The 24491-nt window shown below is 42.8% G+C and overlaps 1 protein-coding gene and 1 long non-coding RNA gene across 6 annotated transcripts in view; one reads left to right on the forward strand and one right to left on the reverse strand.

Moving 5' to 3' along the window:
• Positions 1-2109: 2109 nt before the first annotated feature.
• The window catches only part of RBM23 (RNA binding motif protein 23), a 29001-nt gene continuing 6619 nt past the window's right edge, over positions 2110-24491 (reverse strand). For 3 of the 5 annotated variants that reach the window (XM_086870832.1, XM_086870830.1, XM_086870831.1), the window contains exons 8-13: positions 23326-23376; positions 21012-21129; positions 18488-18640; positions 14285-14422; positions 11728-11793; positions 7689-8193 (exon numbers count right to left, since the gene is read on the reverse strand). In XM_086870832.1, coding sequence (XP_086726958.1) covers positions 7912-8193; positions 11728-11793; positions 14285-14422; positions 18488-18640; positions 21012-21129; positions 23326-23376 — 808 coding nt within the window. In that variant the 3' untranslated portion in view covers positions 7689-7911. Of the gene's footprint in view, positions 2411-3281; positions 3356-4889; positions 4989-7688; positions 8194-11727; positions 11794-14284; positions 14423-18487; positions 18641-21011; positions 21130-23325; positions 23377-24491 lie in introns of those variants that run through there. The other 2 variants (XM_086870834.1, XM_086870833.1) reach the window with 2 other exon arrangements.
• LOC147647811 (uncharacterized) lies at positions 5943-7440 on the forward strand. The gene is made up of 3 exons (XR_015281361.1): positions 5943-6012; positions 6960-7012; positions 7417-7440. It is a non-coding gene; the product is annotated as an uncharacterized LOC147647811 (long non-coding RNA).

The following is a 24491-nucleotide window of genomic DNA, read 5'->3' on the forward strand; positions in this document are numbered from 1 at the left end:
GGGACTGGTTTGTACTGGTTTGTACTGGGAGGGACTGGGAGGGGGCGGGACAGAGCGGTTTATACCGGTTTAAACTGGTTTATACTGGTTTATACTGGTTTGGACTGGTTTATACTGGTTTATACTGGTTTATACTGGTTTGAACTGGTTTATACTGGTTTGGACTGGTTTGTACTGGTTTATACTGGTTTGGACTGGTTTAAACTGGTTTATACTGGTTTATACTGGTTTATACTGGTTTAGACTGGTTTATACTGGTTTGAACTGGTTTAAACTGGTTTATACTGGTTTATACTGGTTTATACTGGTTTGAACTGGTTTAAACTGGTTTATAGTGGTTTATACTGGTTTATACTGGTTTGAACTGGTTTAAACTGGTTTATACTGGTTTATACTGGTTTGAACTGGTTTATACTGGTTTATACTGGTTTGGACTGGTTTATACTGGTTTATACTGGTTTATACTGGTCCATACTGGTTTATACTGGGAGGAGACTGGGAGGGGGGCGGGGCCCACTTAAAGCTGCCTTAAAGGGGCAGCGGCGCCTCCCAGTTCAAACCAGTATAAACCAGTAAGCGCCAAACCCCCTCCCAGTATAAACCAGTTCAATCCCAGTTCAATCCCAGTTCAGCCCAGTTCAATCCCAGTTCAATCCCAGTTCAATCCCAGTTCAATCCCAGTCCATCCCAGTCCATCCCAGTTCAGCCCAGTTCAATCCCAGTTCAATCCCAGTTCAATCCCAGTCCATCCCAGTTCAATCCCAGTCCATCCCAGTTCATCCCAGTTCAATCCCAGTCCATCCCAGTCCATCCCAGTTCAATCCCAGTTCAATCCCAGTCCATCCCAGTCCATCCCAGTTCATCCCAGTCCATCCCAGTTCATCCCAGTTCAATCCCAGTTCAATCCCAGTCCATCCCAGTTCAATCCCAGTCCATCCCAGTCCATCCCAGTTCATCCCAGTCCATCCCAGTTCATCCCAGTTCAATCCCAGTCAATCCCAGTCCATCCCAGTTCAATCCCAGTTCAATCCCAGTCCATCCCAGTCCATCCCAGTTCAATCCCAGTCCATCCCAGTCCATCCCAGTTCAATCCCAGTCCATCCCAGTTCATCCCAGTCCATCCCAGTTCATCCCAGTTCAATCCCAGTTCAATCCCAGTTCATCCCAGTTCAATCCCAGTTCAATCCCAGTTCAATCCCAGTTCAATCCCAGTTCAGCCCAGTTCAATCCCAGTCCATCCCAGTTCATCCCAGTTCATCCCAGTTCATCCCAGTCCATCCCAGTTCCATCCCAGTCCATCCCAGTTCATCCCAGTTCAATCCCAGTCCATCCCAGTCCATCCCAGTTCATCCCAGTTCAATCCCAGTCCATCCCAGTCCATCCCAGTTCAATCCCAGTCCATCCCAGTTCATCCCAGTTCAATCCCAGTCCATCCCAGTTCAATCCCAGTTCAATCCCAGTTCAATCCCAGTCCATCCCAGTTCAATCCCAGTTCAATCCCAGTTCAATCCCAGTTCATCCCAGTCCATCCCAGTCCATCCCAGTTCAATCCCAGTTCAATCCCAGTTCAATCCCAGTTCATCCCAGTTCAATCCCAGTTCAATCCCAGTTCAATCCCAGTTCATCCCAGTTCATCCCAGTTCAATCCCAGTTCATCCCAGTTCAATCCCAGTCCATCCCAGTCCATCCCAGTTCATCCCAGTTCAATCCCAGTCCATCCCAGTTCAATCCCAGTCCATCCCAGTCCATCCCAGTTCATCCCAGTCCATCCCAGTTCAATCCCAGTTCATCCCAGTTCATCCCAGTTCAATCCCAGTTCATCCCAGTTCAGCCCAGTTCATCCCAGTTCAATCCCAGTCCATCCCAGTTCATCCCAGTTCATCCCAGTTCAATCCCAGTCCATCCCAGTTCAATCCCAGTTCAATCCCAGTTCAATCCCAGTCCATCCCAGTCCATCCCAGTTCAATCCCAGTTCATCCCAGTTCAATCCCAGTTCATCCCAGTCCATCCCAGTTCAATCCCAGTTCATCCCAGTTCAATCCCAGTCCATCCCAGTCCATCCCAGTCCCTCCCAGTCCAAACCAGTACAAACCAGTCCCGACGCCGAAATTTGTGAATTTTTATTTTTTTTATTTTTTTTTTTTATTTTTTATTTTTCCGATTCCCAAAAAAAAAAAAAAAAAAAAAAAAAAAATTCCCAAAAAATCCAAAAAATTCCCAAAAATTCCCCAAAATTCCAACCCCGGGAGGGGGCGGGGCCGAGGACAGGGGGGGGGCGGAGCCGAGGATGATGAGGCCACGCCCCCTTTTCCCGCCCAAAAAAACCGGGGGGGAGGAGCCTGGAGAAGGGGAAAAGGGGGCGTGGCTTGAAAAAGGGCGGGAAAAGGAAAAGGGGGCGGAGCCAAAAAATCTCACCTGGAAAAGAGAAAAGGGGGAGGGGTTAGAGAGGAACTGGCCTGAACTGGTTTATACTGGTTTATACTGGTTTATACTGGTCTGAACTGGTTTATACTGGTTTAGACTGGTTTAGACTGGTTTATACTGGTTTAAACTGGGTTATACTGGTTTAGACTGGTTTATACTGGTTTATACTGGTTTAGACTGGTTTAGACTGGTTTATACTGGTTTATACTGGTTTAGACTGGTTTAGACTGGTTTATACTGGTTTAAACTGGTTTATACTGGTTTGAACTGGTTTATACTGGTTTAGACTGGTTTATACTGGTTTAGACTGGTTTATACTGGTTTAAACTGGTCCATACTGGTCTGAACTGGTCTGAACTGGTTTAAACTGGTTTATACTGGTCCATACTGGTTTATACTGGTCTGAACTGTTTTTTACTGGCCTGAACTGGTTTATACTGGTCTAAACTGGTTTTTTCTGGTCTGAACTGGTTTAGACTGGTCTATACTGGTTTATACTGGTTTAGACTGGTTTATACTGGTCTAAACTGGTTTGTCCTGGTCTGAACTGGTTTGAACTGGTTTATACTGGTCCATACTGGTCCATACTGGTTTGTACTGGTTTATACTGGTCTGAACTGGTCCATACTGGTCTATACCGGTTTATACTGGTTTGTACCGGTTTATACTGGTTTTTACTGGTTTATACTGGTTTAGACTGGTTTAAACTGGTCTATACTGGTCCATACTGGTCTATACTGGTCCATACTGGTTTAAACTGGTTTATACTGGTTTGAACTGGTTTATACTGGTTCATACTGGTCCATACTGGTTTAAACTGGTTTATACTGGTTTATACTGGTCCGTACTGGTGTCACTCACATGGTTTGGGGCGAGAACAGCCCGGACAGGCTCAGACACTGCGACGCCAAATTGAGGGCGGGGCTCAGGGCTGGGGGAGGGGCGAGAGAGAGAGGGGGGAGGGGTCAGGGGGGGGAGGGGTCAGGGGGGGATCCCGGAATTGCCAGAAATTCCCGGAATTCCCCCCAAAAATTCCCACCAAAAAATTCCCAGAAATTCCAAAAAAATTCCCAAAAAATTCCCAGAAAATTCCCCAAAAATTCCCAGAAAATTCCCCCAAAATTCCCAAAAAATTCCACCCCAAATTCCCCCAAATATCCCAAAAATTTCCTCAAATTTCCACAAAATTTCCCCAAATTTCCCCCCAAAATTCCCCCAAAATTCCCAAATTCCCCCCAAAATTCCCAAATTTCTCCCAAAATCCCCCAAATTCCCCCAAAATTCCCCAAATTTCCACAAATTTCCCCTAAAATTCCCAAATTTCCCCCAAAATTCCCAAATTCCCCCCAAAATTCCCAAATATCTCCCAAAATCCCCCAAATTTCCCCCAAAATTCCCGCAAATTTCCCCCAGAATTCCCAAATTTCCCCCAAATTCCCCCAATTTTAACCAATTCCTCCCAAATTCCCCCCAAAATTCCCCAAATTTCCCCCAAATTCCCCCAATTTTAACCAATTCCTCCCAAATTCCCCCCAAAATTCCCCAAATTTCCCCCAAATTCCCCCAATTTTAACCAATTCCTCCCAAATTCCCCCCAAAATTCCCCAAATTCCCCAAAATTCCCCCAATTTTAACAAATTCCTCCCAAAATTCTCCCAAAGTTCCCCCAAAATTCCCCCATTTTTTCCCCAAAATTCCCAATTTTACCCCCAAATTTCCTCCAAAATTCCCAAATTTACCCCCCAATTTTTCCCCAAAATTCCCGAATTTCCCCAGAATCCCAAATTTTTCCCAAAATTCCAATTTTTTCCCCCAAAATTCCGATTTTTTCCCCCAAAATCCCCCAATTTTAACCAATTCCTCCCAAATTCCCCCCAAAATTCCCCAAATTTTCCCCAAAATTCCCATAATTCCCCCCAAAATTCCCCAAAATTCTCTGAAATTCCCCCAAATTCCCTCAAAATCCCCTCCAAAATTCCCAAAATTCCCAGATTTCCCCCAAAATTCCCCAAATTTCCCCCAATTCCCCCCAAAACTCCCAAAATTCCTCCAAAATCCCCAGAATTTCCCCCAAAATTTTCCCAATTTTAACAAATTCCCCACAAAATTCCCCCCAAAATTTTCCCCAAAATTCCCCGAATTTCCCCCAAAATTCCCCGAAATTCCCGGATTTCCCCTCGAAATTCCCAAATTTCCCCCCAAAATTCCCAAATTTTCCCCAAAATTCCCCGAAATTCCCGGATTTCCCCCCCAAATCCCCAAATTTCCCAAATTTCCCCCAAATTCCCCCCAAAATCCCCAAATTTCCCCAAAATTCCCCCCAGAATTCCCAGATTTCCCACCCAAAATTCCCAAATTCCCCCAAATTTCCCCCCAGAATTCCCGGATTTTCCCCAAATTCCCAGATTTTCCCGAAAATCCCCGGATTTTCCCGGAATTCCCGGATTTCCCCCCAATTCCGGTACCGGTCAGCGCCGCCGGGTTCAGCCCCCCCAGGGGGGTCAGGGCCCCGTTCAGCTGCTGCAGCGCGGCCTGGGCGGGGGCGGGGAGCTGCAGCCCCGAACCTGACCCAAAAACACCCAAAATTAACCCAAAATCACCCCAAAATCGAAATCAGCGACGTCAGAAACCCCAAAAACCCCAAAATCCCCCAAATTGAGCCCAAAATTGGCCCCGTTCAGCTGCTGCAGCGCGGCCTGGGCGGGGGCGGGGAGCTGCAGCCCCGAACCTGACCCAAAAACACCCAAAATTAACCCAAAAACACCCAAAATCAACCCAAAATCAACCCAAAAACACCCAAAATCAGCCCGAAATCGGAATCAGCGAGGTCAGAAACCCCAAAAACACGAAAATTAACCCAAAAACCCCAAAATTAACCCAAAACCACCCAAAATCAACCCAAAATCGGAATCAGAGACCCCAAAAACACCAAAATTCCCCAAAATCCCACAAATTGAGCCCAAAATTGGAGTCAGAGACATCAAAAATCCCAAAATTGCCCCAAAAATCAGAATCAGAGACCCCAAAAACACCAAAATTCCCCAAATTGAGCCCAAAATTGGAATCAGAGACCCCAAAAACACCAAAATTCCCAAATTGAGCCCAAAATTGGCTCAAAATCGACCCAAAATCGGAATCAGAAACCCCAAAAAACCCAAAAAAGCCCCAAAACACCCAAAATTAACCCAAAATTAACCCTGAATTAACCCAAAAACACCCAAAATCACCCCAAAATCGGAATCAGTGACGTCAGAAACCCCAAAAACACCAAAATCCCCCAAACTGAGCCCAAAATTGGCTCAAAATCGACCCAAAATCGGAATCAGACACCAAAAACTATCAAAAACCCCCGAAAAAGCCCCAAAAACACCAAATTAACCCAAAATCACCCCAAAATCTGAATCAGCGACGTCAGAAACCCCAAAAACACCAAAATCCCCCAAACTGAGCCCAAAATTGGGGTCGGAGACACCAAAAACACCCAAAAACTTCACCTGGGAGCTCCAAAACCCTCCAGGTGTCCCCAGGTGTCCCCAGGTGTGTCCCAGCTGTGTCACCTGTCCCCAGGTGTGTCCAAAACCCCTCCAGGTGTGTCCACACCTATCTCAGGTGTCCCCAGGTGTCACTCAAACCCCTCCAAATCCTCTCCAGGTGTCCCCAGGTGTCCCCAGGTGTCCCAGGTGTGTCCCCAGGTCAGGTTTTGGTGTCCCCAGGTGTCCCCAGGTGAGCTCAGGTGAGCCCCAGGTGTCACTCAAACCCCTCCAGGTGTGTCCCAGGTATCCCCAGGTGTGTCCTCAGGTGTGTCAGCTGTCCCCAGGTGTGTCTCAGGTGAGGTTTTGGTGTCCCCAGGTGTGTCTCAGGTAACCCCAGGTGTGTCCCAGGTGTCACTCAAACCCCTCCAGGTGTCCCCAGGTGTGTCCAGGTGTGTCCCCAGGTGTGTCACCTGTCCCCAGGTGTCCCCAGGTGAACTCAGGTGAGCCCCAGGTGTCACTCAAACCCCTCCAGGTGTGTCCCCAGGTGTCCCCAGGTGTCCCCAGGTGTGTCCCAGGTGAACTCAGGTGAGCTCAGGTGTATCTCAGGTGTGCCCAGGTGTGTCCAGGTGTGTCCCAGGTGTGTCACCTGTCCCCAGGTGTCCCCAGGTGCGCCCCGCCCTCACCTTCCGCCAGCTTGGCCATCAGCTGCAGCCTCCCCGCGGCCGTGCCCAGCTCGGGCTCCTCCCCGCAGGTGAGGGCGTGGCCGGGCGTGGCTCAAACCCCTCCAGGTGTCCCCAGGTGTGTCCCAGGTGTGTCCCAGGTGTCACTCAAACCCCTCCAGGTGTGTCCCAGGTGTGTCTCAGGTGTGCCCAGGTGTATCCAAGTGTCACTCAAACCCCTCCAGGTGTGCCCAGGTGTGTCCCAGGTGTCCCCAGGTGTGTCCCAGGTGTATCTCAGGTGTGTCCCAGGTGTCCCCAGGTGTGTCCCAGGTGAGGTTTTGGTGTCCCCAGGTGTCCCCAGGTGTCCCCAGGTGTGTCCCCAGACCCCCCAGGTGTGTCCCAGGTGTCCCCAGGTGAGCTCAGGTGTATCTCAGGTGTGTCCCCAGGTGTCCCCAGGTGTCCCCAGGTGTGTCCCCAAACCCCCCCAGGTGTCCCCAGGTGCGCCCCGCCCTCACCTTCCGCCAGCTTGGCCATCAGCTGCAGCCTCCCCGCGGCCGTGCCCAGCTCGGGCTCCTCCCCGCAGGTGAGGGCGTGGCCGGGCGTGGCTCAAACCCCTCCAGGTGTGCCCAGGTGTGTCCCAGGTGTCACTCAAACCCCTCCAGGTGTCCCCAGGTGTGTCCCCAGGTGTCCCCACGTGTCCCCAGGTGTATCCAGGTGTCACTCAATCCCCTCCAGGTGTGTCCAGGTGAGCTCAGGTGACCTCCGGTGTCACTCAAACCCCTCCAAATCCTCTCCAGGTGTCCCCAGGTGTGTCCCACACCTATCTCAGGTGTCCCCAGGTGTCCCCAGGTGTGTCCCAGGTGTATCTCAGGTGTCCCCAGGTGTCCCCAGGTGAGCTCAGGTGAGTCCCAGGTGTCACTCAAACCCCTCCAGGTGTCCCCAGGTGTCCCCAGGTGTCCCCAGGTGTGTCCCAGGTGAGGTTTTGGTGTCCCCAGGTGTCCCCAGGTGTCCCCAGCTGTATCTCAGGTGTATCTCAGGTGTCCCCAGGTGTGTCTCAGGTGAGGTTTTGGTGTCCCCAGGTGTGTCCCAGGTGTCCCCAGGTGTGTCCCAGGTGAGCTCAGGTGAGCTCAGGTGTGTCCCCAGGTGTGTCCAGGTGTGTCTCAGGTGAGGTTTTGGTGTCCCCAGGTGTCCCCAGGTGTCCCCAGGTGTCCCCAGGTGAGCTCAGGTGAGCTCAGGTGTATCTCAGGTGTGTCTCAGGTGTCCCCAGGTGTCCCCAGGTGTGTCCCAGGTGAACTCAGGTGAGCTCAGGTGTATCTCAGGTGTGCCCAGGTGTGTCCAGGTGTGTCCCAGGTGTGTCACCTGTCCCCAGGTGTCCCCAGGTGCGCCCCGCCCTCACCTTCCGCCAGCTTGGCCATCAGCTGCAGCCTCCCCGCGGCCGTGCCCAGCTCGGGCTCCTCCCCGCAGGTGAGGGCGTGGCCGGGCGTGGCCGCGGGGGCGGGGCCGGGCCCCTCGGGGAAGGCGACGTCGGCGGAGCCGTCGGGGCGCTCGCTCACCTGGCCCACGCGCATCGGCCGCCCGGCCAGCTCGAAGCCGTTCAGCTGCTCCAGGGCGCGCCGGGCGCACTCCGCCTCCGAGAACTGGGGAGAAAAAATGGGAAATTGGGAAAAAACGGGAATTTTTAAAAAAAAAATGGGAAAAAACGGGGAAAAAATGGATTTTTTATGAATTTTTTTTGATTTTTTTTGGATTTTTTTGGGTTTTTAAATGGTTTTGTGTCATGTAAATACAAGGAAACATGATTTTTGGGGAAAAAAAGAGAAAAAATGGCGATTTTTGGGGAAAAAATGGATTTTTTATGATTTTTTTTCGATTTTTTTTGGATTTTTTATGAATTTTTTTGGGTTTTTTACAAAATTTTTTGGGGTTTTTAAATGGTTTTGTGTCATGTAAATACAAGAAAAGATGGTTTTGGGGAAAAAATGGGAGATTTTGGGAAAAAATGTTAAAAAATGGATTTTTTATGTATTTTTTATGATTTTTTTTTGGATTTTTTGTGATTTTTTTTGGGTTTTTTAGGGGATTTTTGGGGTTTTTAAATGGTTTTGTGTCATGTGAGAATGAGAGAAGATGGTTTTGGGGAAAAAATCGACGATCTTGGGAAAAACCAAAAAAAAATGGATTTTTTATGAATTTTTTTGGGATTTTTTTTGATTTTTTAGGAATTTTTTATGATTTTTTTTTGATTTTTTAGAAGATTTTTTGGGGTTTTTAAATGGTTTTGGGTCATGTGAGAACAAGAAAAGATGGTTTTGGGGAAAAATGGGAAAAAATGGGGATTTTTGGGGAAAAAACGGATTTTTTATGATTTTTTTACGATTTTTTTTCGATTTTTTTTCGATTTTTTTTGGATTTTTTATGAATTTTTTTGGGTTTTTTACAAAATTTTTTGGGGTTTTTAAATGGTTTTGGGTCATGTGAGGAAGAGAGAAGATGATTTCGGGGAGATAATCGACGATTTTGGGAAAAAATGGAATTTTTGAGGAAAAAACGGATTTTTGATGATTTTTTTTGGATTTTTTTTGGATTTTTTATGAATTTTTTATGATTTTTTTGGGTTTTTTTTATGAATTTTTTTGGGGTTTTTTGCAGAATTTTTTGGAGTTTTTAAATGGTTTTGTGTCATGTAAGTAAAAGAAAAGATGATTTTGGGGAGAAAATCGACGATTTTGGGAAAAAATGGGAAAAAAAATGGAATTTTTAGCGAAAAACCGAGATTTTTTGGTGAAAAATGAGATTTTTTTAGGGGAAAAAATGGGAAAAAATGGGGATTATTTTAAGGAAAAATTGAGGATTTTTTGGCAAAAAATGAGGATTTTTTTAAGAAAAATTGGGGTTTTTTTCGTGAAAAATGTGAATTTTTGAGAATAAAATGGAATTTTTTTACTTAAAAAATGGGGATTTTTAGCAAAAAAACCCAGGATTTTTTAGTCAAAAAATGTTGATTTTTTTGAGGTTAAAAATGAGGATTTTGGAATGAAAAATGGGGATTTTTTTAGTGCTAAAATTGGTGTTTTTGGGGGTTTGTTTTTGGGGTGTTTTTGGGGTTTTTGGGAAGGCAATGGGGTCCCATCGGCCCCCCCGGGCAGCTCGAAGCCGTTCAGCTGCTCCAGGGCGCGCCGGGCGCGCTCCGCCTCCGAGAACTGGGGGGAAAAACACCAAATTTGGGATTTTTTTAAAAAAAAATGGGGATTTTTGGTGAAAAAATGGATTTTTTATGGATTTTTTTTGATTTTTTTTGGATTTTTTTTGGATTTTTTTTGGACTTTTTTTGGATTTTTTTGGGTTTTTAAATGCTTTTGTGTCATGTAAATACAAGGAAAGATGATTTTTGGGGAAAAGAAGAGAAAAATGGTGATTTTTGGGGAAAAACGGATTTTTTATGATTTTTTTATGATTTTTTGGGATTTTTTGTGATTTTTTTTGGGTTTTTTATGAATTTTTATGGGGTTTTTAGGAATTTTTGTGGTTTTTTTAAATGGTTTCGTGTCATGTGAGAATGAGAGAAAATGGTTTTGGGGAAAAACGGGAGAAAATGGGGATTTTGGGGAAAAAACGGATTTTTTATGATTTTTTTATGATTTTTTTTGGATTTTTTTTCGATTTTTTTTGGATTTTTTATGATTTTTTTGGGGTTTTTTACAAAATTTTTTGGGGTTTTTAAATGGTTTTGGGTCATGTAAATACAAGAGAAGATGGTTTTGGGGAAAAAATCGGAGATTTTGGGAAAAAATGTTAAAAAATGGATTTTTTATGTATTTTTTATGATTTTTTTTGGATTTTTTTGGATTTTTTTCGGATTTTTTTTGGATTTTTTGCGATTTTTTAGGGGATTTTTTGGGGCTTTTAAATGGTTTTGTGTCATGTGAGAATGAGAGAAGATGGTTTTGGGGAAAAAATCGACGATCTTGGGAAAAACCAAAAAAAAATGGATTTTTTATGAATTTTTTTGGGATTTTTTTTGATTTTTTAGGAATTTTTTATGATTTTTTTTTGATTTTTTAGGGGATTTTTTGGGGTTTTTAAATGGTTTTGGGTCATGTGAGAACAAGAAAAGATGGTTTTGGGGAAAAATGGGAAAAAATGGGGATTTTTGGGGAAAAAATGGATTTCTTAGGAATTTTTTTTGATTTTTTTTTTATTTTTTTTGGATTTTTTTTGATTTTTTTTGGATTTTTTGTGATTTTTTTGGGGTTTTTTACAGAATTTTTTGGGGTTTTTAAATGGTTTTGTGTCATGTGAGTAAAAGAAAATATGATTTTGGGGAGAAAATCGACGATTTTGGGAAAAAATGGGAAAAAAATGGAATTTTTAGCGAAAAACCGAGATTTTTTGGTGAAAAATGAGATTTTTTTAGGGGAAAAAATGGGAAAAAATGGGGATTATTTTAAGGAAAAATTGAGGATTTTTTAAGAAAAAATTGAGATTTTTTTAAAGAAAAATTGGGGTTTTTTGAGGGAAAAATGTGAATTTTTGAGAATAAAATGGAATTTTTTTACTTAAAAAATGAGGATTTTTTGCGAAAAACCCAGGATTTTTTAGTCAAAAAATGTTGATTTTTTTGAGGTTAAAAATGAGGATTTTGGAACGAAAAAATTGGGATTTTTTCCTGATAAAATTGGGATTTTTTACGGTTTTTATGGATTTTTTTTTTTGGTGAAAAAACAGAATTTTTGTGGGATTTTTTTTGGGAAGAAATGGAATTATTTGGGGAAAAAAAGTGATTTTTTTTGGGAAAAAATCCAATTTTTTTGAGGGAAAAATGGACTTTTAGAGAAAAAATGGATTTTTCCCATTTTCCCCCTTTTTTTTCTCATTTTTTTTCCTTTTTTTTTTCATTTTTTTTCCCTTTTTTTTCCTGTTTTTTCCCCCATTTATTCCCTTTTTTCCATTTTTCCCATTTTTTGTGTTTTTCACCCCATTTTCCCCCCCTTGATGACGTCACTCACATCAATAATTCAAATTTTTTCCTGTTTTTTCCCCATTTTTTGCCCGTTTTTCCTCGTTTTTTCCCCGTTTTTTTGGGGATTTTTTCCCCTTTTTTTCCCTTTTTTGATTTTTCCCGTTTTTTGCGTTTTTCACCCCGTTTTTCCCCCCCCGATGACGTCACTCACGGTGATGAAGCCGTAGCCCTTGGACTGCCCGGTCTCGGGGTCGCGCATCAGGACGATGCTGTCAATCTGGAAATCACCCAAAATCACCCAAAATCACCCCAAAATCACCCAAAATCACCCAAAAACAACCAAAATCACCACAAAATCACCCAAAAACACCCAAAATCAACCCAAAAACACCAAAAATCATCAAAATTCACCCAAAATCACCCAAAATCATCCAAAAACACCCAAAATGACCCAAAATCACCAAAAATCAACAAAAATCACCCAAATTCATCAAAAATCACCCAGAATGCCCCAAAACCACCCAAAATGACCCAAAACCACCAAAAATCCCCCCAAAATCACCCCAAATCACCAAAAATCACCCAAAACCACCCAAATTCACCCAGAATCACCCAAATTCACCCGAAAATGACCAAAAATGACCAAAAATCAACAAAAATCACCCCAAATTCACCCAAAAGGACCCAAAATCACCCGAAATCACCCAGAATGACCCAAATCCACCCAAAATTCATCAAAATGACCCAAAATGACCCAAGTAGACCCAAAATTGACCCCAAATCCCCCAAATTTGACCAAAATCCACCAAAATCCGCCCGAAATTCCCATTTTTAACCCCAAAATTCCCATTTTTAACCCCAAAATCCCCAAATCTCCCTTTTTTCTCCCGTTTTTTCCCAAAATCCCCGTTTTTAACCCCAAAAATCCCCATTTTTAACCCTTTCTTTTCCCCATGTTCTTCTATAATTTCCCCATTTTTTCACGGATTTTCCCCAAATTTCCACCGATTTTCCCCAAATTTTCACTGATTTTCACCAAATTTCACCATTTTTAACCAAAATCCCCATTTTTCCCCCCAAAATCCCCATTTTTAACCCCAAAATCCCCACTTTTATATCAAAAATCCCCATTTCTACCCTTAACTCCGCCATTTATCCACTGATTTTCCCCAAATTTTCACCCCCATTTTCCCCAAAATCCCCATTTTTTGCCCCAAAACCCCAAAATTTACCCCAAAATTTCCACTTTTATACCAAAAATCCCCACTCTTATATCAAAAATCCCCATTTTTGCCCTTAACTCCGCCATTTTTCCACCGATTTTCCCCAAATTTTCACTGATTTTCCCCAAATTTCACCTTTTTTAACCCAAATCCCCATTTTTCCCCCCAAAATCCCCATTTTTAACCCCAAAATTCCCACTTTTATATCAAAAATCCCCATTTTTAACCCTTTCTTCCCCATTTTTGCCCTTAACTCCGCCATTTTTCCACCGATTTTCCCCATTTTTTCACCGATTTTCCCCAAATTTTCACCGATTTTCCCCAAATTTTCACTGATTTTCCCCAAATTTCACTATTTTTAACCAAAATCCCCATTTTTAACCTCAAAACCCCCACTTTTATATCAAAAATCCCCATTTTTCCCCTTAACTCCGCCATTTTTTCACCGATTTTCCCCAAATTTTCACCGTTCCCCCCCAAATTTTCACCATTTTCCCAAAATCCCCCTTTTTCACCCCAAAATCCCCATTTTTCACCCCAAAACCCCAAATTTCACCCCAAAAATCCCCATTTTTACATCAAAAATCCCCATTTTTAACCCTTTCTTCCCCATTTTTAACCCTTTGTTATCCATTTTTGCCCTTAACTCCGCCATTTTTTGCTCGATTTTCCCCAAATTTTCACCGATTTTCCCCAAATTTTCACTGATTTTCCCCAAATTTCACCATTTGTAACCAAAATCCCTCTTTTTCCCCCCAAAATTCCCATTTTTAACCCCAAAATCCCCACTCTTATATCAAAAAATCCCCATTTTTGCCCTTAACTCCGCCACTTTTTGCTCGATTTTCCCCATTTTTTCACCGTTCTCCCCCCAATTTTCACTGATTTTCACCAAATTTCACCATTTTTAACCAAAATCCCCATTTTTCCCCCCAAAATCCCCATTTTTAACCCCAAAAATCCCCATTTTTAACCCTTTCTTCCCCATTTTTAACCCTTTCTTCCCCATTTTTGCCCCTAACTCCGCCATTTTTCCACCGATTTTCCCCATTTTTTCACCGTTCTCCCCATTTTTTCACCGTTCCCCCCCAAATCTTCACCCCCATTTTCCCAAAATCCCCCTTTTTCGCCCCAAAATCCCAAATTTCCCCCAAAATTTTCATTTTTAACCCCAAAATCCCCACTCTTATATCAAAAATCCCCATTTTTAACCCTTTCTTCCCCATTTTTGTCCCTAACTCCGCCATTTTTTCACCGATTTTCCCCAAATTTTCACCCCCATTTTCCCCAAAATCCCCATTTTTTGCCCCAAAACCCCAAATTTCCCCCCAAAATCCCCATTTTTAACCCCAAAATCCCCATTTTTAACCCCAAAATTCCCACTCTTATATCAAAAATCCCCATTTTTGCCCTTAACTCCGCCATTTTTCCACCGATTTTCCCCATTTTTTCACCGATTTTCCCCATTTTTTCACCGTTCCCCCCCAAATTTTCCCCCCCATTTTCCCAAAATCCCCATTTTTCGCCCCGAAACGCCCTCCCCACCTTCCCGAAGGGCTCGAAGATGCCCCTGAGCATCTCCTTGGTGATGTTGCAGTGCAGGGAGCCGACGTAGAGCCGCAAGGGGCCTCCCGAGCCCTTCTGCAGGGGCGCCGCCATGGCCGCCAGGCGGTTCTTCTCCGCCTGCGGGGGAGGGGACAGGTGGGCGCAGGTGAGGGGGGGGGAGGGGACAGGTGAGGGGGGAGGGGAGGGGAAAGGGGGAAAAAAAAACGGGGAGAAACGGTGAAGAAATGGTGAAAATCGGGCGAAAAATGGCTGAAATATGCAGGAAAATGGTGAAAATTGACCCAAAAATGGCTGAAATTGACCCAAAAGTGGGCAAAATTTGACCCAAAATTGACCCAGAATTGACCCAGAATTGACCCAAAAACTACCTGAAATTGAACCAAAATTCACCCAAAAATGACCAAAATCGGCCCAAAAATGACCAAAATTGACCCAAAAATGATCGAAATTGACTCAAAAATGACCAAAATTGACCCAAAATTTGACCCAAAATTGACCCAAAAACTACCCAAAATTGAACTAAAATCGACCCAAAAATGAGCAAAATCGACCCAAAAATGACCGAAATTGGCCCAAAAATGACCAAAATTGACCCAAAATCGACCCAAAAATGGCCAAAATTTGACCCAAAATTGACTCAAAAATTACCCAAAATTGACCTAAAATTTGACCCAAAAATGGCCAAAATCCACCCAAAAATGACCAAAATTGACTCAAAAATGACCAAAATTGACCCAAAATCCAGCCCAGGTGAGCTCAGGTGGGCGCAGGTGAGGGGGGGGGGGAGGGGACAGGTGAGGGGGGAGGGGAGGAAAAGGGGGAAAAAAAAATGGGGAGAAACGGTGAAGAAATGGTGAAAATCGGGCGAAAAATGGCTGAGTTAGACCCAAAAATGGCTGAAATTGACCCAAAATTTGACCCAAAATTCACCCAAAATTGACCCAGAACTGACCCAAAAACTACCCAAAATTGAACTAAAATCGACGCAAAAATGACCAAAATCGACCCAAAAATGATCGAAATCGGCCCAAAAATGACCAAAATTGACCCAAAATCGACCCAAAAATGGCCAAAATTTGACCCAAAATTGAGCCAAAATCGACCCAAAAATTACCCAAAATTGACTCAAAATCAACCCAAAAATGACCAAAATTTGAGCCAAAAATGACCAAAAATGACCCAAAAATGACCAAAATTGACCCAAAAATGGCCAAAATCCACCCAAAAATGACCAAAATTGACTCAAAAATGACCAAAAATGGCCCAAAAATGACCAGAATTGACTCAAAAATGACCAAAATTGACCCAAAATTTGATCCAGAATTCACCCAAAATTGACCCGAAAATGACCCAAAATTGACCCAAAAATTAACGAAATTGACTCAGAAATGGCTGAAATCAACCCAAAAACGACCAAAATCGACCCAAAAATGGCCAGAATTGACCTAAAATGGCTCAAAGTGACCCCAAAATGGCTGAAATTGACCCAAAATGCAGCCCAGGTGAGCTCAGGTGGGCGCAGGTGAGGGGGGGGGGAGGGGACAGGTGAGGGGGGAGGGGAGGGAAAGGGGGAAAAAAAAATGGGGAGAAACGGTGAAGAAATGGTGAAAATCGGGTGAAAAATGGCTGAAATATGCAGGAAAATGGTAAAAAATGACCCGAAAATGGCTGAAATTGACCCAAAATTTGACCCAAAATCGACCCAAAATTGACCCAAAAATGACCAAAATTTGAGCCAAAAATGACCAAAATTGACCCAAAATTTGACCCAAAATTCACCCAAAATTGACCCAAAAATTACCTGAAATTGAACCAAAATTCACCCAAAAATGACCAAAATTGGCCCAAAAATGACCAAAATTGACCCAAAAATGATCGAAATTGACTCAAAAATGACCAAAATTGACCCAAAATTTGACCCAAAATTGACCCAAAATTGACCCAAAATTGACCCAAAAATGGCCAAAATTTGACCCAAAAATGACCCAAAATCGACCCAAAAATTACCCAAAATTGACTCAAAATCAACCCAAAAATGACCAAAATTTGAGCCAAAAATGACCAAAATCAGCCCAAAAATGACCAAAATTGACCCAAAATTTGACCCAAAAATGACCCAAAATCGACCCAAAAATGATCGAAATTGACCAAGAAATGACCAAAATCGACCCAAAAATGGCCAGAATTGACCTAAAATGGCTCAAAGTGACTCAAAAATGACCAAAATTGACCCAAAATGCAGCCCAGGTGAGCTCAGGTGGGCGCAGGTGAGGGGGGGGGGGAGGGGACAGGTGAGGGGGGAGGGGAGGAAAAGGGGGAAAAAAAAACGGGGAGAAACGGTGAAGAAATGGTGAAAATCGGGCGAAAAATGGCTGAGTTAGACCCAAAAATGGTGAAAATTGACCCAAAAGTGGCTGAAATTGACCAAAATTTGACTCAGAATAGACAAAAAAATTACCCAAAATTCACCCAAAATTTGACCCAAAAATGACCAAAATCGGCCCAAAAATGACCAAAATTGACCCAAAAATGACCAAAATTGACCCAAAATTTGACCCAAAATTCACCCAAAATCGACCCAGAACTGACCCAAAAACTACCCAAAATTGAACTAAAATCGACGCAAAAATGACCAAAATCGACCCAAAAATGATCGAAATCGGCCCAAAAATGACCAAAATTTGACCCAAAATTGACCCAAAAACTACTCGAAATTGAACTAAAATCGACCCAAAAATGAGCAAAATCGACCCAAAAATGACCGAAATTGGCCCAAAAATGACCAAAATTGACCCAAAATCGACCCAAAAATGGCCAAAATTTGACCCAAAATTGAGCCAAAATCGACCCAAAAATTACCCAAAATTGACTCAAAATCAACCCAAAAATGACCAAAATTTGAGCCAAAAATGACCCAAAAATGACCAAAATCGGCCCAAAAATGACCAAAATTGACCCAAAATTGACCCAGAAATTACCTGAAATTGACCCAAAATTTTACCCAAAAATGACCAAAATCAACCCGAAAATGATCAAAATTTGATCCAAAAATGACCAAAAATGACCCAAAAATGACCAGAATTGACCCAAAAATGACCCAAAATCGACCCAAAAATGGCCAAAATTGACCCAAAGTTTGACCCAAAATCGACCCAAAATTGACCCAAAATTTGACCCAAAAATGTTAAAAAACGCTCGGGAAGGTCCTGGAAGCTCCATAAAAATTCCTAAAAAATTCCCCCAAAAAATTGAAAAAAATTCCAAAAAATTCCTAAAAAATTCCCAAAAAATTCCCAAAAATTCCCCAAAATCCCAGAAAATTCCCCAAAATCCCAGAAAATTCCCAAAAATTCCGTGGAATCTTTTAAAGGTCCTGAAAGGTCACAAAAACACCCAAAAAGCAACGGAAAGGTCCTGAAAGCTGCATAAAAAAACCTCTGAAACACCCCGAAAAAATTTAAAAAAAATCAGAAAAATTCCCAAAAATCCCCAAAATTCCCTGGAATCTTTTAAAGGTCTTGAAAGGTCACAAAAACACCCAAAAACCAACTAAAAGGTCCTGAAAGCTGCAAAAAAAAAACGCTTTAAAAAATGATAAAAATCCCCAAATTATCAGAAAAAAATCGGGAAAATTCCCAAAAAATTCCCCAAAATTCCCAGGAATCCTCTAAAAGTCCCGAAAGGTCAGAAAAACACCTCAGAAACACTTGGAAAGGTCCTCAAAGCTGCATAATAAAAAGCTAAAAAACCCCCCAAAAATCAAAAAAAATTCCGAAAAAAATGGGGAAAATTCCCAGAAAATTCCCAAAAATTCCCCAAAATCCCAAATCATCCCTGGAATCTTTTAAAGGTCCTGAAAGATCAAAAAAAGGCCTCAAAATAATTACAGCAGTCCTGGAAGATGCATAAAAAAAATGCTAAAAAACCTCCGAAAAAAACGCAAAAAAAATCTGAAAAAAATCGGGAAAATTCCCAAAAAATTCCCAAAAATTCCCAGGAATTCTCTAAAGGTCCTGAAAGGTCAGAGAAACACCCAAAAAGCAATGAAAAGGTCCTGAAAGCTGCAAAAAAAAATCTAAAAAAATCCCAAAAAAATCCAAAAAAAATCCAAAAAAAATCAGAAAAAAATGGGGAAAATTCCAGGAAAATTCCCGGAATTCCCAGAAGGTTCCAGAAGCTCACCTGGGACGCCTGGACGATGATGGGCACCCCCAGGAGGCGCTGGCCCGTCAGGCCGATGGCCAAGGGCACCGATTGGATCTCGCAGAATTCCACGTAGGCGATGCCTTTGGAACGTCGGGAATTCCGGTCCGAGATGATCCGGACGTCCCGGACCTGGGAAAAGGGGAAAAAACAGGGATGGGAAAAGGTGGGGATTTTTTGGGATTTTTTTGGGGTTTTTTTGGGGGTTTTTGGGATTTTTTGGGGATTTTTTGGGATTTTTTTTTGATTTTTTGGGGATTATTTGGGATTTTTTGGGGATTTTTTGGGGATTTTTTAAGGAAATTTTTGGGATTTTTTTTTGAGATTTTTTAGGGAATTTTTTGGGGAATTTTTGGGGATTTTTGGGGATTTTTTGGGGATTTTTTTGGATTTTTTGGGGATTTTTTTTGGATTTTTTGGGGAGTTTTTGGGATTTTTTAAGGAATTTTTTGGGGTTTTTTTGTTTTTTGGGAATTTTTTGTCATTTTTTGGGATTTTTTGGGGGGATTTTTTGGGGATTTTTTTGGATTCTTTTGGATTTTTGGGGGGATTTTTTGGGGACTTTTTGGGATTTTTTAAGGAATTTTTTGGGATTTTTTGGGATTTTTTTTTGATTTTTTGGGGATTTTTTGGGGATTTTTTGGGATTTTTTTAGGGAATTTTTTTTGGATTTTTTGGGATTTTTTTGGGATTTTTTTGGGATTTTTTGGGGATTTTTTGGGATTTTTTGGGATTTTTTGGGAATTTTTGAGGGATTTTTTGGGGATTTTTTGGGGAATTTTTAAGGAATTTTTTGGGATTTTTTTGGGATTTTTTTGGATTTTTGGGAATTTTTTGGGATTTTTGGGGGTTTTTTTTGGATTTTTTGGGATTTTTTTAGGGAATTTTTTTGGGAATTTTTTGGGATTGTTTGGGGATTTTTTTGGATTTTTTGGGGATTTTTTTGGGATTTTTTAAGGAATTTTTTGGGATTTTTTTGGGATTTTTTGGGATTTTTTTAGGGAATTTTTTGGGGAATTTTTTGGGAATTTTTGGGGATTTTTTGGGGATTTTTTTGGGAATTTTTGGGGATTTTTTGGGGATTTTTTGGGAATTTTTGGGGATTTTTGGGGGATTTTTTGGGGATTTTTGGGGGATTTTTTGGGGATTTTTGGGGATTTTTTTGGGGATTTTTGGGGATTTTTTGGGGATTTTTTGGGATTTTTTTTTATTTTTTTAGGGAATTTTTTTGGGAATTTTTGGGGATTTTTGGGGATTTTTTTGGGAATTTTTGGGGATTTTTTTGGGAATTTTTGGGGATATTTTTGATTTTTTAAGGAATTTTTTTGGATTTTTTTTGGATTATTATGGGGATTATTTTTGGATTTTTTTGGGATTTTTTTCAGAATTTTTGGGGATTTTTGGGGGATTTTTGGGGGGTTTTGGGGGGTTTTTGGGGAGTTTTTTGGGATTTTTTGGGGGGTTTTTTGGGATTTTTTTGGGGTGTTTTGGGAATTTTTAGGAATTTTCGGGGAATTTTTTTAGGGATTTTTTGGGGGTTTTTAGGGATTTCTGCGGGATTTTTAAAGGGATTTTTGGGAATTTTTTTTGGGATTTTTTGGCAATTTTTAGGAACTTTTTTGGGGATTTTTTAAGGATTTTTGGGGGTTTTTTTTGATTTTTGGGGTTTTTTTTGATTTTTCCTGAATTTTCCCTGAATTTTTCTGGAATTTCCTGGGGATTTTTCCAGAATTTTCCCTGAATTTTCCCGGGATTTTCCCAGAATTTTCCCAGGATTTTCCCAGAATTTTCCCGGGATATTTTCCAGAATTTCCTGGGGATTTTTTCCAGAATTTTCCCTGAATTTTCCCGGGATTTTCCCTGAATTTTTCCAGAATTTCCTGGGGATTTTTCCAGAATTTTCCCTGAATTTTCCCGGGATTTTCCCAGAATTTTCCCAGGATTTTCCCAGAATTTTCCCGGGATATTTTCCAGAATTTCCTGGGGATTTTTTCCAGAATTTTCCCTGATTTTTCCGGGGATTTTTCCCTGAATTTTCCTTGAATTTTCTGGGGATTTTTCTGGAACTTTCCCTGAATTTTCCCGGGATTTTCCCTGAATTTTCCCAGAACTTTCCCTGAATTTTCCCTGAATTTTTCCGGAATTTCCTGGGGATTTTCCGAGAATTTTCCCGGAATTTTTCTGGAATTTTCTGGGGACTTTTCCTGGGGACTTTCCCAGGATTTTTCCCAGAATTTTCCCTGAATTTTCCCTGAATTTTTCCGGAATTTCCTGGGGATTTTCCGAGAATTTTCCCGGAATTTTTCTGGAATTTTCTGGGGACTTTTCCTGGGGACTTTCCCAGGATTTTTCCCAGAATTTTCCCTGAATTTTCCCTGAATTTTTCCGGAATTTTCTGGGGACTTTTCCCGGATTTTTCCCGGAATTTTCCCGGAATTTTCCCGGAATTTTCCCGCTGTTTCCCGCTGTTTTCCCGGGGATTTTCCGGAACGTTCCGCCGCACCTTTCCGACGGCGGAGAAGAAATCCTCGAGGTCGCGGGGCCGGATGCGGGCGGCCAGCTGCATGCAGAAAACCGTCCTGGCGTCCCTCTCCTCGGGGCTCAGCGACCCCAGCGGCTCCCTGGGAAACGGGGAGGGGCGGAATTCCCAAAAATTCCCGAAATTCCCGGAATTCCCAAAAAAAATCCCGCGAGAAAAGGCCCAAAAACGACAAAAATGGACCCAAAATTGACCCGAAATTGACTAAAATTGAGCAAAATGGACCCAAAATGAATCAAAAAATTCCCTGGGGAAGGGGGGGAGAGGAATTCCCAAAAATTCCCGAAATTTCCGGAATTCCCAAAAAAATCCCGCGAGAAAAGGCCCAAAATTGACAAAAATAGCCCCAAAATTGACCCCAAATTGACTAAAATTGAGCAAAATGGACCCAAAATGAATCAAAAAATTCCCTGGGGAAGGGGGGGAGAGGAATTCCCAAAAATTCCCGAAATTTCCGGAATTCCCAAAAAAATCCCGCGAGAAAAGGCCCAAAATTGACAAAAATAGCCCCAAAATTGACCCCAAATTGACTAAAATTGAGCAAAATGGACCCAAAATGAATCCAAAAGTTCCCTGGGAAAGGTGGAAGAGGCTCCTGGGACGGAATTCCCAAAAAATCCCAAAATTCCCGGAATTCCCCAAAAAAATCCCGCGAGAAAAGACCCAAAAATGACAAAAATAGCACCAAAAATGACCAAAATTGACCAAAATTGAGCAAAATGGACCCAAAATGAATCCAAAAGTTCCCTGGGAAAGGTGGAAGAGGCTCCTGGGACGGAATTCCCAAAAATTCCCAAAATTCCCACGGAATTCCCAAAAAATCCCGCAGGAAAAGGCCCAAAAACGACAAAAATGGACCCAAAAATGACCAAAATTGACTCGAAATTGACCAGAATTGAGCAAAATGGACCCAAAATGAATCCAAAAATTCCCTGGGAAAAAGGGGGAGAGGAATTCCCAAGAATTCCCAAAATTCCCGGAATTCCCAAAAAAAATCCCGCGAGAAAAGGCCCAAAAATGACAAAAATAGCACCAAAAATGACCAAAATTGACCAAAATTGAGCAAAATGGACCCAAAATGAGCCCAAAAATTCCCTGGGAAACGGGGGGGGAGAGGAATTCCCAAAAATTCCCGGAATTCCCAAAAAAAATCCCGCGAGAAAAGACCCAAAATCGACAAAAATGGCCCCAAAAATGACCCGAAATTGACTCGAAATTGACCTGAAATTGACTAAAATGGACCCAAAATGAACCCAAAAATTCCCTGGGAAAAGGGGGGGGGGCGGAATTCCCAAAAATTCCCAAAATTCCCGGAATTCCCAAAAAAAATCCCGCGAGAAAAGACCCAAAATCGACAAAAACAGTCCCAAAATCGCAGTTTTTCCTCCCAAAAAATCCCCATTTTTTCCCCTTCTTTTTCACCTAAAATTCCCATTTTTTTCCCAGAATTCCCCGTTTTTCCCCATTTTTTCCCAAAATTCCCATTTTTCCCCATTTTCCCCCAAAATTCCCGATTTTTTTCCCAATTTTCCCTCAATTTTTCCCATTTCTTTCCCCATTTTTCCCCCAAAATTCCCATTTTTCCCCCAAAAAACCTCAATTTTTCCAATTTTTCCTGTTTTTTTTCCCAGAATTCCCATTTTTTCCCATTTTTTCTCAAAATTCCCATTTTTTCCCTAAAATCCCCATTTTTTCCCGATTTTTTCCCCTTTTTTGTCCCATTTTCCCCGTTTTCCACCCCATATTTCTCCTGTTTTTTTCCTGGAATTCTCATTTTTTCCCATTTTCCCCACTTTTCCCCATTTTTTTCCCAATTTTTTCCCCTAAAATCCCCATTTTTTCCCCCAGAATTCCCATTTTTTCTCATTTTCCCCATTTTTTCCCTATTTTTTTCCCCAGAATTCCCGGGTTTTCCCCCTTTTTTTCCCAAAATTCCCATTTTTTCCCCATTTTTCCCCAGAATTCACGGTTTTTTCCCCATTTTTTTCCCGTTTTTTTCCCCAAAATTCCCATTTTTTCCCATTTTCCCTGTTTTCCACCGCATTTTTCCCCCGTTTTTTCCCAGAATTCCCGGTTTTTCCCCCGTTTTTTCCCCGTTTTTTCCCAAACTTCCCATTTTTTCCCTGTTTTTTCCCAGAATTCACTGTTTTTTCCCCATTTTTTTCCCATTTTTTCCCAGAATTCCCGGTTTTTTCCCCATTTTTTCCCATTTTCCCCGTTTTTTCCCCCGTTTTTTCCCGTTTTCCCGGTTTTTCCCCCCGTTTCTCTGCCCCCTCACCTCCCGGGGCTCTCCCGGTACAGGGGGCTCTTGCTGTGCCCGAAACGGCGCCTGCGGAACCGGAATCCCCCGTTACCATCCCCAACCCGGAAATTCCCGCCAAAACACACGGAAATTCCCGCCAAAACCCACCCGGAGTTCCCGCCAAAACCCACGGAAATTCCCGCCAAAACCAGCCCCCGGAGTTCCCGCCAAAACCCCCGGAAATTCCCGCCAAAACCCACGGAAATTCCCGCCAAAACCCACGGAAATTCCCGCCAAAACCCACGGAAATTCCCGCCAAAACCCACGGAAATTCCCGCCAAAACCCACGGAAATTCCCGCCAAAACCAACCCCCGGAGTTCCCGCCAGAATCCCCGGAGTTCCCGCCAAAATCCCAGGAGTTCCCGCCAAAACCAACCCCCGTAATTCCCGCCAAAACCCCCAGAGTTCCCGCCAAAATTCCTGGAATTCCCGCGAAAACCAACCTCCGGAATTCCCGCCAAAACCGACGGAATTCCCGCCAAAACAAACCCCCGGATTTCCCGCCAAAACCCCCGGAGTTCCCGCCAAAACCAAGCCCCGGAATTTCCCGCCAAAACCCACCCTGGGGATTCCCGCCAGAATCCCCGGAGTTCCCGCCAAAACCCACAGAATTCCCGCCAAAACAAACCCCTGGAGTTCCCGCCAAAATCGCCGGATTTCCTGCCAGGAATGAGGGCCGGCATTTCGGGGTCAGAATTCCAGGATTTTGGGTCGGAATCCGGGGATTTTGGGCAATTCCGTGCTGGAACTCCGGGATTTTGAGCAGAAATTCCCAAATTTGGGGCTGGAATTCCCGGATTTGGGCCGAAATTCCGGGATTTTGGTCAATTTCGCAGCAGAATTCCCAAATTTGGGCCGGAATCCGGGGATTTTGGCGGGAAATCTGGGGATTTTGGCGGGAAATCCTGGATCTTGGCGGGAAATCCTGGATCTTGGCGGGAGATCCTGGATTTTGGCGGGAATCCCGGGATTTTGGCGGGAATCCCGGGATTTTCAGCCGAAATTCCGGGATTTTGGTGGAAAATCCCGGATTTGGGATGGAATTCCGGGATTTTGAGCCAGAATCCCAGGATTTTGGCGTGTAATCCAGAGATTTTGGCGGGAAATCCTGGATTTTGGCGGGAAATTCTGGGATTTTGGC

This window comes from Cyanistes caeruleus, chromosome 33 (assembly GCF_971803275.1).
Source record: "Cyanistes caeruleus chromosome 33, bCyaCae1.hap1.1, whole genome shotgun sequence".
Classification (NCBI taxonomy): Eukaryota; Metazoa; Chordata; class Aves; order Passeriformes; family Paridae; genus Cyanistes; species Cyanistes caeruleus.